This window comes from Protopterus annectens, chromosome 4.part0, assembly GCF_019279795.1.
Source record: "Protopterus annectens isolate FY-2018-M chromosome 4.part0, PAN1.0, whole genome shotgun sequence".
Lineage (NCBI taxonomy): Eukaryota > Metazoa > Chordata > Ceratodontiformes > Protopteridae > Protopterus > Protopterus annectens.
The window spans coordinates 824,067,007-824,081,865 of NC_056733.1; the positions used below are offsets into that span (position 1 = coordinate 824,067,007).

Here is a 14,859-nt window from a genome sequence, read left to right on the forward strand (position 1 = left end):
GTCTGTAAGGGGCTGGCTTATGCAGGTTCCTACATCTATGAGTTGATTTGTGCAGGTTCCTTTTTTCTTTAGAACTGATATTCAGGTTCAGGAATCATACCTACAAGCATTCCTTGGCAATAATTATTTCATCTATCCCTTTGCTGACACACTTACATCAACAACCTGCTCAGTAAAAGTGCTTTTATGACTCTGTTAACTTTAACTTTATATAACACTACCATTTCACAACACAAAATCAAAGGTACAATGTTTGGCTTCACCCACACATGTCCTTTTATTGTTTATTGTAAACATTGACTCTTACATAAAGCTGACTGCATTCAAGTCAGCATAGGGCATGTGTTAACGTACACTATTGTACACAGTTTGTTAGTGTGATAGCTGTTAACAAGGAAATGATGGGCAAAATACATGCGTGGTGTTGGAGGGTTGAGGTATGCTGGTTCCTTTTACTGTGGAGCTGGGTTGCACATATTGCTGTCTTTGCAGTATTGATTTGTTGCGCTGCCTTTCTGTGTAGGATTGGCTTGTTCAGGCTTCAGTCTGTTGAGTTAATCTGAACAAGCTCGCTCATGGTTTTCACGAGCTAGTCTGCATGGGTTCTTGCACCTTGAAACTGGCTCATAAGAGCCTTTCTTAGATTAGGTTATGTGATGTAGTTTTTCAGAGTGTTTTTGTCATTGCTTAACACTGTGAGATTTACCAAACTTTTATCTCTGGTAAATTGTCTTATATGTCTTCCGTTTGTTGGAGGGTTAGATTGTTGTGTCTTTGATGCGTGTCTGCCTTTGGGATTATCTTTTTGCTGTGTTCTGTACATAGTGAAAACATCTTCACAGTTGCCATGCCTACTGTGGTTCACACCTTGTCTTATTCATCCAGGTTATGGGGCATGTATAAAGCCAAAGCACCTGTCCTTTTTCACTACATAAACATTCCAGATCTCTTCTAGGTAGCTGTGAGACTAAAAAGAAGAGAGTCCAGAATGAGTGCCAAAGACAAGTCTGTGCCTAAGCCACCCAGACCAGTGAAGCACCCATGTGTTCACTAGATACCAAAGCCCATTACTGGGTTTCCCTCTTTTGCTTTGGATGTTCCTTTGACGTACACAGGTGTTGTAGGAGCCAGCAGTTCGGTGCACTACTTGTCATTCACACTTTTCAAAGCAAAAGTCCCTTCTTATAGCTTGCTGCTTTGCAAAAATGAAATCAAGGGGTGGCCAGAGGTAAGTGTGTCAGTCAAAGAAATATTCAAGTGCCAGATAGGCAGCATAAGTGAAAGGACTTGGGAGTAGGTCCTCCAAGTCTGGCTTTTCCTCAGAATCTAGTGCTTCAGCAGCATTCTCCCCAACCTCCTCAGTGGACATTTCCTCTGCTATTGAGAGGCCAACTGCTGAGTCAACATCTGCTCATTCCTCTAACCTCAGAGATATACAGCAGAGATCTTTAGCCCCACTCTTGGGAATGAATCCCACATGGGCTGTAGCAAGCACCACCCACCACTCTTCACCCATTCATTGTTGCTAATGATTGTTGAATGCCTGAGCTCCTGCTTCCCATTACTGGCTTGTGGTCTTTATCCCATTTAGAGTTTTCCTTCAGACTTGTCTTCCTGAGCAATAGTTTTATGCGTAAAGGATTAGCCCCAAATAAGAACTTAAAGTATGACTACCACAGTGCATTCTAGCTGCATCCTGACAACTGATTATGAAACCTTGCTGTTCTTTTCCACAACCTAGCTAGGCACTTAGATGCACAAGGTACCATAACCCTAGATTTAGTGTCACCTTCATAAGTACCGGCATCTTCACCCTCATAAGCCTTCCTTAAACTAGTTCCTCAGGCACAGGTCTTAGCTGTGATTACACACATTCTGGTATTTGTTCATTCACCTGTGCTTTAGTTCTGAAGGAATAGGTCCCACTGGAGACATTGCAGGACGAGAAGCTTCTTTCCTTTTCTATCTAAACTTTTCATTTTTTATGAAACTGAAAAGTCTGCAGCTGATAGTAAATCCTTTTCATCTCCTACTTAACCTGTATAGGACTCTTTAGTTAAGGAGATGTTATTGGTGATGAAAGACACTGAACTGGTCTGAGCATCTCTCCTTAAAAAAAAAAAAATAATATATATATATATATATATATATATATATATATATATATATATATATATATATATATATATATATATATATTACAAAATGCTTATTTGTGAATGACTGTGGTGTCTATTTGGGGCTTCTTTTTGCACAGCTTGCTGACAGTAAGATGTATAGGACTCTCACTCTAGTACTGTTTTTTTTTTTTTTGTATAGTTTTCTGACTGTCTGTGACTTTTGGGTTCCTGCCCCTGTAGGTTTAGCACATGCTTGTTGTTACCCTTCTATGATGTCTAGATTTCCATTTGGTGGAAGTGGTTTGTGCAGGTATTTTGACTCTGTACAGGAAGTGTGTAAGGTACAAGCAGACCCTGCAGCAGGGCAACCATTCCCCAGAAAGTCTCTGTTGTTTTAGTCTTCTTACGAAGTAGCAAGATAGTGTATGTCTGCTGTTTGTAGTGGCAGAGAAGGGGAAATAAGCCTGTTTATGGTAGGTCCCCATCTCTGTGGAACTGAAAAGCTTGTTTGAAGGTAATAGAATATAGTTCACCATTTTGCTGTTTGAAAGCTGCTTGCTTATCTTCAAGATACAGACCTGATTAATGTTCGTTGTTAGTGACAGATTTAGGATGCTGCTTTATCCAGAATCTTTCTGAAATTCAGGCAAGAAACTAAAGCTTATTTATTGTTGTGCAGTTTGCCTAGTGAACAAGTTGATTGGTGATCCTTATGTATATGTTTATATCTATGTCTTTCTCTCTCTATATATGTATGTGTGTGTGTGTGTGTGTATATATATATATATATATATATATATATATATATGTATATATATGTAGACAGATATAGATGTAGATATAAACTGTTGCGTGATCCATCTGGGTAGCTGTTTGACTGGTTGCTTTTGGCTCTTTGACTGGCTGCTTTTGGCTCTTTGACTGGTTGCTTTTGAAACCCTTTATTTATCTCTTTCTGCAGTTGTGAAAAAGATGAATGAGCTGTACAAGTCCAGTGTAACATCCTGCCAAAGTCTGAACCATCGGCTACAAAGGTTCTTCTTGGACAAACAGAAATTAATGGACCGGATAGACAGCATCACTGCAGAGAAGCTGATCTACACTCATGCTGTGCAAATGGTAGGTTAAGCTATTCAGATAAGGCTGCTCTTTTTACTGTAACCTTGGGGTTTACATTAGCACTTTCAGAAGACCATGCTGTCCAGTTCTTTGTATTTTTGTCATTAATAAGAGAAATGATGATGACGATGATGATAATAATATTAACAAGAATAGTGCCATGGATTTCAGTTTTTCATTTGTACATAACTGCACAATTTTAAATTCTACAAATGATGTTTTCATATTGGATTTGTTTAGTCAACCAGAGTTTGTCATAGGTTCATAGGTAGGTACTAGACTATTGGCCCTAGCCTAGCCAAAAAGGTACCCTGGCTTTCGCCACCCAAGAAAATGATTTTCCTTTGCCCCTGTCAAGCAGAGCCACAGAGGTGATCCCTGGGGTGACATCCAGTCATCAAGTCTTTTTTTTTTTTTTTGAAGAGTGCTAATGAGGAGCTTTGTTTGATATAGATAGGTAGTTTGTTCCAGAGTATGACAAGTCTCTTGGACAGGAATCTATCCCTCCAGCATGTTTTGTTTATTGTGGTGATATGGTTTAGGTCCCTAGATTGTGTTGTTCGAGGGATTGGGATTTAAGTGGAGCATGGCCAACAGCTCTGGGTTTGACATAGCTTTGTATGTTAGGCAGAGATCGCCTCTGAGTAGGCAATATGCAATGGAGTAACGCTGTAGTTTTTTGAGACGGTCTGCATAGGGCATCTGTTTGAGGCCAGTAATCCTCTTTGTGAGGTATTTCTGCAGCCTTTCCAGCTGTTGTAGATGTCTTGTGAGGTACATACCAAAAGGGGCGTTGTACTCTATAATGGGTCTAATGAGTGACGAGTAGAGGGGAACAATTACCTCTTTTTCCTGGATGAGAAACCTTTTGGGATGAGGTGTGCCATGTAGAAGGATTTCCTGACTACTGTGGCGATGTGATTATCAAAGGAGAGACTACTGTCCACCTGTGTCCCAAGGTCTCTTATCACACTTTCAGTGTTGAGTGGACTACCACCTATGTGGTAGCTCATGGATACAGAGTTTTTACCAAAGGGAATGACAGTGCACTTTTTGGCATTGAGCTTGAGGCCATGGCTTTGACACCAGTCATCTGTCTCAGTGAGGCCCTTTTGTAGGATGTCCACATCATTAGGAGTTTCAATTATGGCTCCTAGTTTGCAGTCATCTGTGAACTTTGTTAGCCAAAGACCACCTGTGTTAGCCTGTACTTAAGAAAACTAGATACCAAACAGGAGAGGACCCGAGACTGAACCCTGCGGTACTCAATTTATCACTGGTCTGAAGTCGGATTTGGAGTCTGCTGCTTTCACATTATGGTTTCTGTCAATGAGCCAGTTGGCAACCCATCTTGTGACATAGGGATTTATACCTAGTTTAGTGAGTTTGTCTATAATTCCAGAGTGGGGGATGGTGTCAAAACCTTTGGCGAGGTCTAGATAAGCTGTGTGAACCACCTTACCCTCGTCTACGGCTTTGGTCACTGCTTCAAAGAAGTCTATCAGGTTTGGGAGACATGATCTGCCTTTTACAAACCCGGACTGGGTGGGGTCCAGAGTTTAGAGATTACCAATGTCTTTGTTTATAAGTTCCATGATGATACATTCCATGGCCTTGCAGACCAGGCTTGTTAGGCTAATGGCACAATAGTTCCCGGGGTACTTGGTGGCTCCCCCTTTGTGGATTCATGTTTAATGTTTAAGCAAGACAGCATGTAGGTGAGGCTAATTCAGAAAAGCACTACAAAAATAAACTCTTCATTGAGTCTACCCTTGAAAATGTGGAGTGTGAAAAAGGAAATTGATATGAAATCTTCCTTCCAAGTGTTTTGACATCTGTTTGATAAGATTATGCTCATCGTATTGTTCATTGTTGTAGTAGTGGTAACCACTTAAGACTTCTGCCACAGAAGGAACAACTGACAGAGCTTTTCATCTTTCCTCCTCATGGCTAGGTGGACTCCCACTGAGATGTCAGCACATCTGTGGTGTAAAATGAACATCTGTCTTTACCATCTTTAGCTCTTTCTTGTCACAGTATGAGACAGTTTGTGATTTGATGCAAGTATTGAGTGTCATCAGTCCATTGGTTCAGCCTAGCTTCTAGAATACAAATAAGTACCCTGTTAGAGGAAAAACAATCTTTCATATTTTGCATCACTTGTTTGTAGATAAGAAATGTTTGGATCTCAGGGATAGATGTTAGTTTCTAAAGTTAATAACAGCATTACTGGCTGGAAGCACATCCTGTACAAAGACTTCTATAGTCAGTGTGTTTGTTCTGTTCAGGAATGGAGCACAACTTTGTTTCCTGTCCTCATTATGCAACATTCAACCAAAAGACAGTCGAGCAGAAAACCAAATCTGTCCAGGACGACTTGAGCCAGAAAAAAACTGCATGTCTTGTCCAGGGCCACTGTGGTGTCAAACTAGTCATCCACAGATGCCCCACTTAAAAATCACAAAGAGAAGTGCCCAAGAGAGAAACAAGGAATTCCAGGAGGTGAGTAATACATCCACTGAGTCCAGTAGTCACCATATGACTGAGGGTGTGTGATCCATTGAGGCCCTTTTGCAGCTCTGGACTCTCAATGCCTACTTGAAGAAGAGTCTCTTGAGATGCCCTTCAGGAGGCTGCCATGCTGTCCAATGATTACATGTCCTCATGATCCAAAACCCTTCATCAGTCAGTTGGTCTGGACACCTCTCTGTGGGCATCTAGTTCTGAAACCTGTATTTTTGTGGCCAAGGGTAAGAATGGTATTCCTTCAGTCTTCATATGTGAGGATGTCTGGAGCTTGAAAATTGAAGTAGTTTACTCCTGACTGCAACTAGAGACTTATAAGGCAGCCCTCATTGCCAAAAGCAGAGCCAAAGCATCCAACTCCTGAATGTCTGCCATCTTGCTTCAGTCTGTACTAGGTGGGTCATTCTCACTCCCCCCAAGCTTCCTTATAAGACCTGATGAAGTTAGCTGAGTACTTTTTCATTTCTTCATTCCTCCATAGAAAAATACCCCAGTGGGGTCATACCAGTTTCAGCAAGCACCTTCCTCAGTGACCACACTGCAAAAGTAATACATGGAAGGCACTATTTAAACATTTAAACACATTAATTTATACCCAATACTGCAGGATGAGAATACATTACAGAACTGTACCTATTGCCTCTGGTAGAGGCTCGTTGACTGAGCCCCTGTCAGAGTTTCTTACACATCATCTTAAACCTTTGTTGTCTCTGGTATGGGCCAGAATACAAGATACCAGACAGTTCCTTGCCATTATATCTGATATGCAACTAGAACCGGGCTGGCTCATATGTACTCTAGATGTCACCTCCTTATACACTAGTATCCCCCATTGGGCAGGACTTATTTCTTTACAATATTGGCTTGATCGGGCCAATATGTTCAGCCCAGGTTTTAATACTCTTCTGATTTGTATGGCTGAAATGGTACGTACCCATAATGTTTTTTATTTCAAGGATAGATGTTTCTGCCAGGTTCAAGGTACTGCTATGGCGGCTTGTTTTGCCCCCATATATGCAGACCTGTTTATGTCTTACGTGGAGGAACAATTGATCTATGACAGCAATCATAATATTTTTATGAATGAATTAGACATCTGGCGGAGATATCTTGATGACGGTTGGTGTGGAAAGCGGATGAGGCATTTTTATTTGAATTCATGGAATATTTGAATTGCAACAAGTGGGGTGTTGAATTTAAGTTAACTTTTGATAGATCAAAATCACTTTCCTGGATGTGCTAATTAAGAGAACTGAGTCGGACACTTTGGAAAGTGAGGTATATAGGAAGTTTCCTCAATTCAACACCCTACTTCGTCACAAGCTTCCACCCACAACATGTCATCAGGAACATCCCCAAATTGCAGTTTCTTCATATCAGGAGAATTTGTTCTGATTCCTCCACGTATGCCCACCATCACCAGGAGTTAACAGCTAGATTTAAGAGCAGGGGATATCAAGTAGGTGACATCACTAGGGCCAGCCGGTTTGCTAACCAGCAAGATAGGATACAGTTGCTCTTATATCATACTAAGTCAACAGATCAATCCCATGAGCTTAGATTAATCACTACATATGGCAGGAACACTAAGAGCTTTATGAATGTTATTCAGAGACATTGGTATGTATTACAGTCAGACAACTTATTGAATAGATACATCAAAGATCGGTGTTCCTATTCTTTTCGTAAGGGGTGGTCATTGGGATCTTTATTTAGTCATTACAAAAGGATGTTTAATCATCCCTCCAATCCCCCATTTCAAACAACGATAACTGGACAACCATTGGTTGGTTGCCATCCATGTGGGCATTGTTTATCTTGCCCAAGGGTGCTCAAGTCGAACAGTTTCACCAGTCACAATTCTCCACGTGTTTATGATGTTTCTTTTTTTGCCAACTGCAGTACCAATTGGGTTATTTATTTAGCCCAGTGTAGCTGCCGGGCATTTTATGTGGGACAGACTTCCCGGCCCTTCAAATTAAAGGTCGGGGAACATCTAAGAGATATAAAAAACAAAAAAGTTTCTAGTTCTTTATACAGACATATACTCAAACATCCCACTGGGGTTTTAGCTTTATGGTTATTGATCTTATTAAGTTTAAGAATTCAGATGTCCATACATTGCATGAGTTATTAACCAATAAAGAAAAAATGTGGCTTGTTAAATTGGGAGCCTTATTTTCACCAGGGTTGAATGAACAATTTTAATTATTGGCAAGTAGTTCAATATATATACATTTTTTCACTGTACTTTTGTCATATATAGTCGTTTTGTTATATATTATTTAAATATATTTTTTGTAATACAGTTATGTAATATATTTTCATCCATTGGAGGGCACTGCAGTATTGGATATAAATTAATGTGTTTATATAGTGTCTTCCATGTATTACTTTTGCAGTGTGGTCACCGAGGAAGGTGCTTGCCGAAACCGGTATGACCCCACTGGGGTATTTTTCTATGGAGGAATGAAGAAATAAATATATTTTGTTGGAGGCTACACTAGAGTGCTGGCTTTTTTTGTTGTTGCTTCGTTTATGTGGTACAGCCGTGCACTTGCCATTCGTGCAGGTATCAGTGTTTCATGAGTACTTTTTCATGGCTGCTGTGACAGTTGCTGCAGCATCTTTAGGAAGAGTGCAGTATCAGGGGTCTCTACCTTGAAAAGAAAAACATGACCTCCACCTCAAGGAATCAGACCCTTCTAACTCTGAGTTAGATGGAACTGGTTGTGTGAACCAGATGTCCTCTCCTCTCCTCATTCGTATTTCTTATTTAGAGGCACACTCAACATTTCTTCAAATGAGATTTTAAGGACTACTCTGGGTGTACCACAACCAAGCTTCCTAGCTATTTTTCCAGTGACTGAAGCTTTGGGAGATACATTCACCTCTGCAACATTGGAACCAGACCCCCAACCCCCCCACTGCCAGGAAACACCAACTGTTTGTTTTTTACAGGTCTGTAGATTCCTGCTAGTATCTTACAACAGCCGAATTTCTAATCCAGCCATGGTTCCATGGATTCCAGGAAGGGGTCTGCTTGAGATTCAGTGAATAATCCCTTTCCCATTGAAAGAGAAGTACTTAGATTCTTTGGGAAGAACTACACATCTGCTACCTCCCTGAACTACCAAACTCACAAATTAAGGTTCCAGGGAATTCTGCTATCTCAGCTAAAAGGCAGCCTCACCTTCCAGATGGGCAGGCACGCCACGTCAAATGTGACTATGATGCGATGGATACGTGATGCAGGGCAGCATCAGCGGGTTCAGTTATTAGGATGACCCAGTCCCTGCCGGATTGGGTGAAAGCACAGCTCCTCACTGCCCCTTTAGAAAAGGAGCTGCTATTCGGACCATACTGAAAAGGTGTTTTAAAAAGCTGGAGGAAAAGCGGAAGATAATGCAGTCTGTAAACAGTTTCATTCCCCTGCGAAATACATTAGAAACTGCCTTAGTTAGTATTGGCCCTTGCACTGGAGGCAAGATGAGAACAAGTAGCCAATAAGGGAAGAAAGGCCATTTCACGAAAAAATGTCAAGATGATCAAAAGGGAAAGCGTGCAGCCCTCAAAGACAATACACCCCCCCCCCCAGTGAGCAGGTGGTGCTGAGAGTTCTTGCTTTCCCATACTCCTTGCATCCATTCCCAAACACGTATTCTCTCCCACCCTACCCATTCTTTGCAAATGAAATGGAGAAAACTGCACAACATACTGTTAGCTGCATTGACAGCACTTGTTGTAGTCTGTTTTATTGTTTTAAGCATTCAGTGGCATCATGTATCGTGGTATGCTCAGCTGATTGTTTGCCTATGATTCTGCTGCTCTTGCACACTGAGAATGTTATGTGGACTTTGCACTCTGCAGCTTTGTGACGTCAACATGTTTGTTTCTCCAGCCAGGTAGTGCTGGGCTCAGTTAGTGCTCTTAGGCATTGGAATGGCTTGAAAGGTTGCATTTTTTTTGTGGAGCACTTAGTATATCGTCCATATTCACTATGTCCAGTATGTCTGCAGCTTTTTCAGTTTGCTCTTCACTGGAATGTTTTTTCCTCCTTTACTTTAGTGAGACTCCAGGCCTATCTGTTTTCTAAAAATGCCTTGTATTTAGACAAGTAGGGAATGTTTGCTACCATACTCAGTGTACCATTTGGATTATCTGTATTGAAATGTCTGCCAGTGGAAGCAGCAATCTGTCCTCTTCTTGATGGTTCACCAGCTACATTCATTCACACTAAGCAGTGTTTTATGGGCCTGTCTGTACAGTGTTTTACATAGTCTTGCAACTTCAGACTACTTGTAGAATCTTTTCATAAATGTATAGCTCAGATGGGTTTGCATTTTCCTGCTTTACCCTGTGAGTGTAATTTAATCTCTTTTGATTCTGGTAACTACTGAATCTGGGATGCTGTTTTTGTTGGCAACTGATTGTTCACCATTTATATTTGGATCCTTATTAATTTGCTTGATTTCCTTCGACCCTTGATACTTGGGGCCTTTGCAGCCAATTCATTTGACTCCAAGACCCGCAGTATAAACTGAGTTTCAGGACTGACCTGTCAATGCCGAGGCTTCAGCACTGTCCTCTGTGCCAACATGTTTGGTTCCCTTTTCAGTTTCAGAGGCTTTGGCCTCTGCTTTGTGGACATCAGTCTCCTCATAGAGGTCCTCCAGTTTGTCAGTATCCTCAGTTATGCATTGGTAGCACTTGCATCATCCTTGGGGGGGGGGGGCTACAGTACCCAGTGGGGGCTGCTCTGTGCTGATGGACATGGTGTTGGCCTTTAAGATTATGAAGAGGATGATTACTTCTCCCCAAAGAGCACTGACACATGCCCGAGTGGTGTCAGATCCAGCCCCTGACACATGGCAATTTGTGTCTCAGCCTGTTCATTATCTATCTCAGGACTGAAGTAGAGAAGATTGCCTCAAACAACTGGCATAAGTGTATTTGCAGTACTCGGAATAATCATATTCCTCTCTTCCAGTGTTCCAAAAAAGAGCTTGTGTAAAAGAAGGCACATTGACGCCCCTACTGAGTCTCTCACCATAGACACAGAGTGGCATGATCGAGAAGGATTCCCACCCCATCCTCTAGTTCCCCTACAGAAAACAAAATGTTTGGTGAGGTCTTAGACTTGAAGTGACAGAGAGGGTCACATCTCACAAACAAACCCTCTCTAGATAAAGATGTACTATTTGAGGCCTGTTGCTCTTCACCCTTTGCTCCCAAGGTGGTCCCTCTTGTCAACCACCTTTTTAATTTTGTGTCCAGGAGGGCATGACAGGAACTCGATTCTTCTGAAGCAATTCCCCAGGAAATCTGATAAAGTTCTCCAGCCACATAATTATAAATAGTATTGGTCCAAGGGACCTCTGATAGGTTCCTTATTTGTAGTAGCAACCTTCAGAAGAAAGCTGTCTGATGATGCAGCCATTGTCTGTCTCCCAGCAGGGAGTCTAGGGTGATGGACAAAATGGGGAATCAGGCATATGCCATGGACACCTTTGTCCTAAGAGTGTTGAACTATGCCACTTACAAGAGTCACTTCCAAAGAAATTTAGCAGAGCAGGTTTTAGCCTCTTTCAAGAAGCCACCCACACCAGAATCGAAGAAACAGCTGGAGCCCACACTGGGCACAATGCTGAAAATGACAAACTTTTTCATTTGGCTTGTGTTAAATGCTACTAATTGACTGGCACTTGCTATGGGAACAGGCATTCCAGTGAAATGCCATGTCTCATTATGTGGGGTCCTTCAGCAATGCTCTTTTGATGGCACATCCTTATTTGGTCCATTAGTGAAAGAAAAATTACTGAAGTGTGGGCAGGAAGGCAAGATTCTGTCTGTCATAGGTGTCAAATTTGAGACTCCTCAGAGATCTTGATAACAGAGATAGGAAGGGGGTCTAAATCCTTAGTTTTTAAGAGATCCCAGCGTCAGTCCTTTAACTCTACTTCAGACAGGGGCATTAGCAGCAGACACTGCCCCTGCTCCCCTTAATGGATGCTAGCCCAGAGGTCGAGGAGGACCACACATTCAGGGATATTGGAGTTCCTTTTCAGGCACACAGTGAAGTCCCTGAAAGGTTGCCTGACTGCTCCCCTTTTGATGGATTTGGGGTCATTTATCCCACCAATGTCATGCTTGGATGGCCATCAAGCAGGACTTATGGGTGAGAAGTTTAATATCCGGAGGTTGTATAATTCCCTTTTCCCATCTGCTGACCTTCCAGTCTCCACTGCTGCTAGACATCCCACCCCACCAACAGAAAGCAGCCAAAAGAGAAATTCTTTCTTTCTTAGAAAAAAGTGCCACCCAGGAGGTCCCACCAGACCAGAGAGTGTTGGAATTCTATTCAAGATTCTTTTTGGTTCCAAGGAAGAGCAAGGAGTTCAGGCCCATTTAAGAGCTCTTCAGCTTAAACAACCTTGTCAAAAAGATCTCCTTTCAGAATGGTATCAGTGCAAGCAATTCTGCCATATCTGCAGACAAACGATTGGATGTGCTCAGTAGATATTCAAGATGCTGACACCCACATGAAGATAGCAAGGGCATGAAGAAAATCCTATGCTTCTGGCTATGAGTTAGTTATTTTCAGTTCTAGGCCATGCCCGTCAGTTTCACCACAGCCCCCAAGTGTTCACCAAATGCATGGCAGTAGTTGTAGCCTATTCAACTTCAGCAGGATTCTAGTGTTTCCATATTTGAATGATTGGCTTCTCACTGCTACAACCAGTAAACCTCTTATCCAAGTCAGAGACTATTAGCTACAGCTCTGTCCATCCTTAGGTGTTTCTGTAAACTACGAGAAGTCAGACCTTCAGCGTTCATTATGTTTGCAGACACAACAAAGTGCATAGTGTCTCTCATCTGAAAGAATCTAATCCCTCAAAGGGGCAGTCCAGATCCTCTTTAATTTAATCGTCCAAGTCTGCACTTTCAGTTCTTCTTGTTCTGGGATTGATGGTCTCCTCAGTAGGAATGGTTCAGTTTGCTCATTTTCACATATGTATTCTTCACTAGCTCCTCAAAGATGTTCATCGTGCATACAGCTGCAGTCATAACAGATGGGTTCTCCTGCCATCAGGCGGGTCCTCGGTCGGCCGAATTCCAAAGTCTAGGTCCGGCGTTGGTTGTCGTCGCTTCTTCCCTGATGTCAGAGCGACAGGGGTATAAAAGAACCAGCCGACGCCATTTTCTTCAGTATTTCTTGCCGCGCAGTGCCCGAAGCAGAAGCAGTTCACAAGTGCCGGTCGGCCAGCTCCTGAAATTACGAAAATTTTGCAACCGAAGTATTCTTGAAAGCTAAGTACCCCGTTGAGGAAACTTTTCTTGCCTCAGACCGATGTCAGACAAAGTTAATAATTGTATTTCATGTGGGAAGCAAATACCGCATAAGGATTTTCATTCCCTCTGCATTCCTTGCTTAGGCCCAGACCACGACGTCTCGGTCTGTCTTTTTTGTGCTACATTCAACAAACGCACCATTAAGCGTCGGGCGGAGTTCGCCCAGCACTATTTTGGCAAAAAATTTAACTGTATTATGTCGTCGGATACCCCGACTCCAGTTTTGTCTACAAAACGCAAAGATAAGGACTGACACACGAGGTCCGCGACCTCTACCGACACCACGCCAAAGCCGACTACAGGTGGTCCGGTTCTCAGCGAGGCACCTACGCAGCCCCTGCCTACCGACGACACATCATTGGCGGTGTCTTCTGTGCCCAAGGTCGCAGGCTCCTCGGCCCACACCCCGAATACAGATACCGAAGTCACTTTTGGTGGTGAAACTCAAAATGTAGACAGGTCTGCCTCCTCTCAGGGTGTCTTCAGACCTTCCTCCTCTTTTTCCATCAAGGCTTTCACTAAGTCTAAAGCAGCCATGCATTCTAAGAGACCAGCTACACAGGGCCCTTCTCCAGGCCCCATGCGTAAAAAACAGATGCTTAAAATGGCTGAGGATTTAATTACTCTTATCAGGGGTTCTCTCTCTCCCCCCCCCCCCCGGACAAAAGGCCCAGAGTGGAGGAAGAATCCCCCTCCTCTGACCAGGCCTCCATTATTTCAGAGCACTCGGATGAACAGGAACATTCTTACTCCCCTTTTGAAGATTCTGATGCAGAGGAGTCCATTCCCTCAGTCTCCCCTCCAGAGGATTACTCATTTGGGGAAACCTTGCATACCTTAAGGGAACACTTCCACTGGGAAGGCCAAGAGTATTCAGATTCCAAGAAAAGGCTTAGGGATTTTCTCTTGCTACCTCAGCACAGGCCTCTGGCTATACCTCCTGTCTTAGACATACTAGATGATGTGTATTCGGAGGCCTGCCTTAACCCGGATTCTTTACCTCCAGCCCCAGTCAAACCAGACCGGTACTACCGGGTTCCTGACTCACACCAATTTCTATACAAAAGCCATGCGGCTGACCCAGAAACTATCTCACAGGGCCCCAAGGGAATTAAGGCCTCCACTGCTAAAAATCCATTACCTTCCGAGAGATTCCAGATCTTTAGAAAGGTGGGGAAAAAAGGTATACACCTCGGCCACCTTAACCATGAGGGCATTAAATTGCCAGTTCCATATGTTAAAGTACCAACAGTTTCTGTTATCACAGTTGAGAAGTAAAATGTCACAACCTGAACAACCAGACTTGAAGGAGTTGCAGGATTTGATGCATAGTGCAGAACAAGTGGGTAAACATACCTTGCAATGTGGTTTTGATGCTCTAGAGGCCTCATGCAGAGCTGCTGTTACAGGATCAGTCATACGTAGACATGCCTGGCTCAAGGAGCAAACCTTACCAGATCATGTCAAAGCTAAATTACTAGATGCCCCTCTACAAAAGGATGTATTATTTGGTGTTAAAACTGAGGAGGTATTAAAGAAAATGGAGGAAAAGGTTAAATCAATGCAAACAGTGAAAGATTTTCTACAGGTACAACCTCCACGTTTCAGTAGAAATTGGCCTTCCAAAAATTGGTCCTTTCCAGCCACGGACAGACCCCAAAGAGGTAGATACAGGCGCCCAAGGAGCAGAGGGCAATCTCAAGGATCGTTTAGAGGCAGACAATGGCAAGCTCCTACACAA

The 14,859-nt window shown here is 42.7% G+C and overlaps 1 protein-coding gene across 1 annotated transcript in view; it reads left to right on the forward strand.

The window, feature by feature from the left end:
- The window catches only part of ULK1 (unc-51 like autophagy activating kinase 1), a 1,203,955-nt gene that overhangs the window by 1,136,201 nt on the left and 52,895 nt on the right, over positions 1–14,859 (forward strand). The window contains exon 26 of the mRNA XM_044068766.1: positions 3,082–3,239. Coding sequence (XP_043924701.1) covers positions 3,082–3,239 — 158 coding nt within the window. The remainder of the gene's footprint in view (positions 1–3,081; positions 3,240–14,859) is intronic.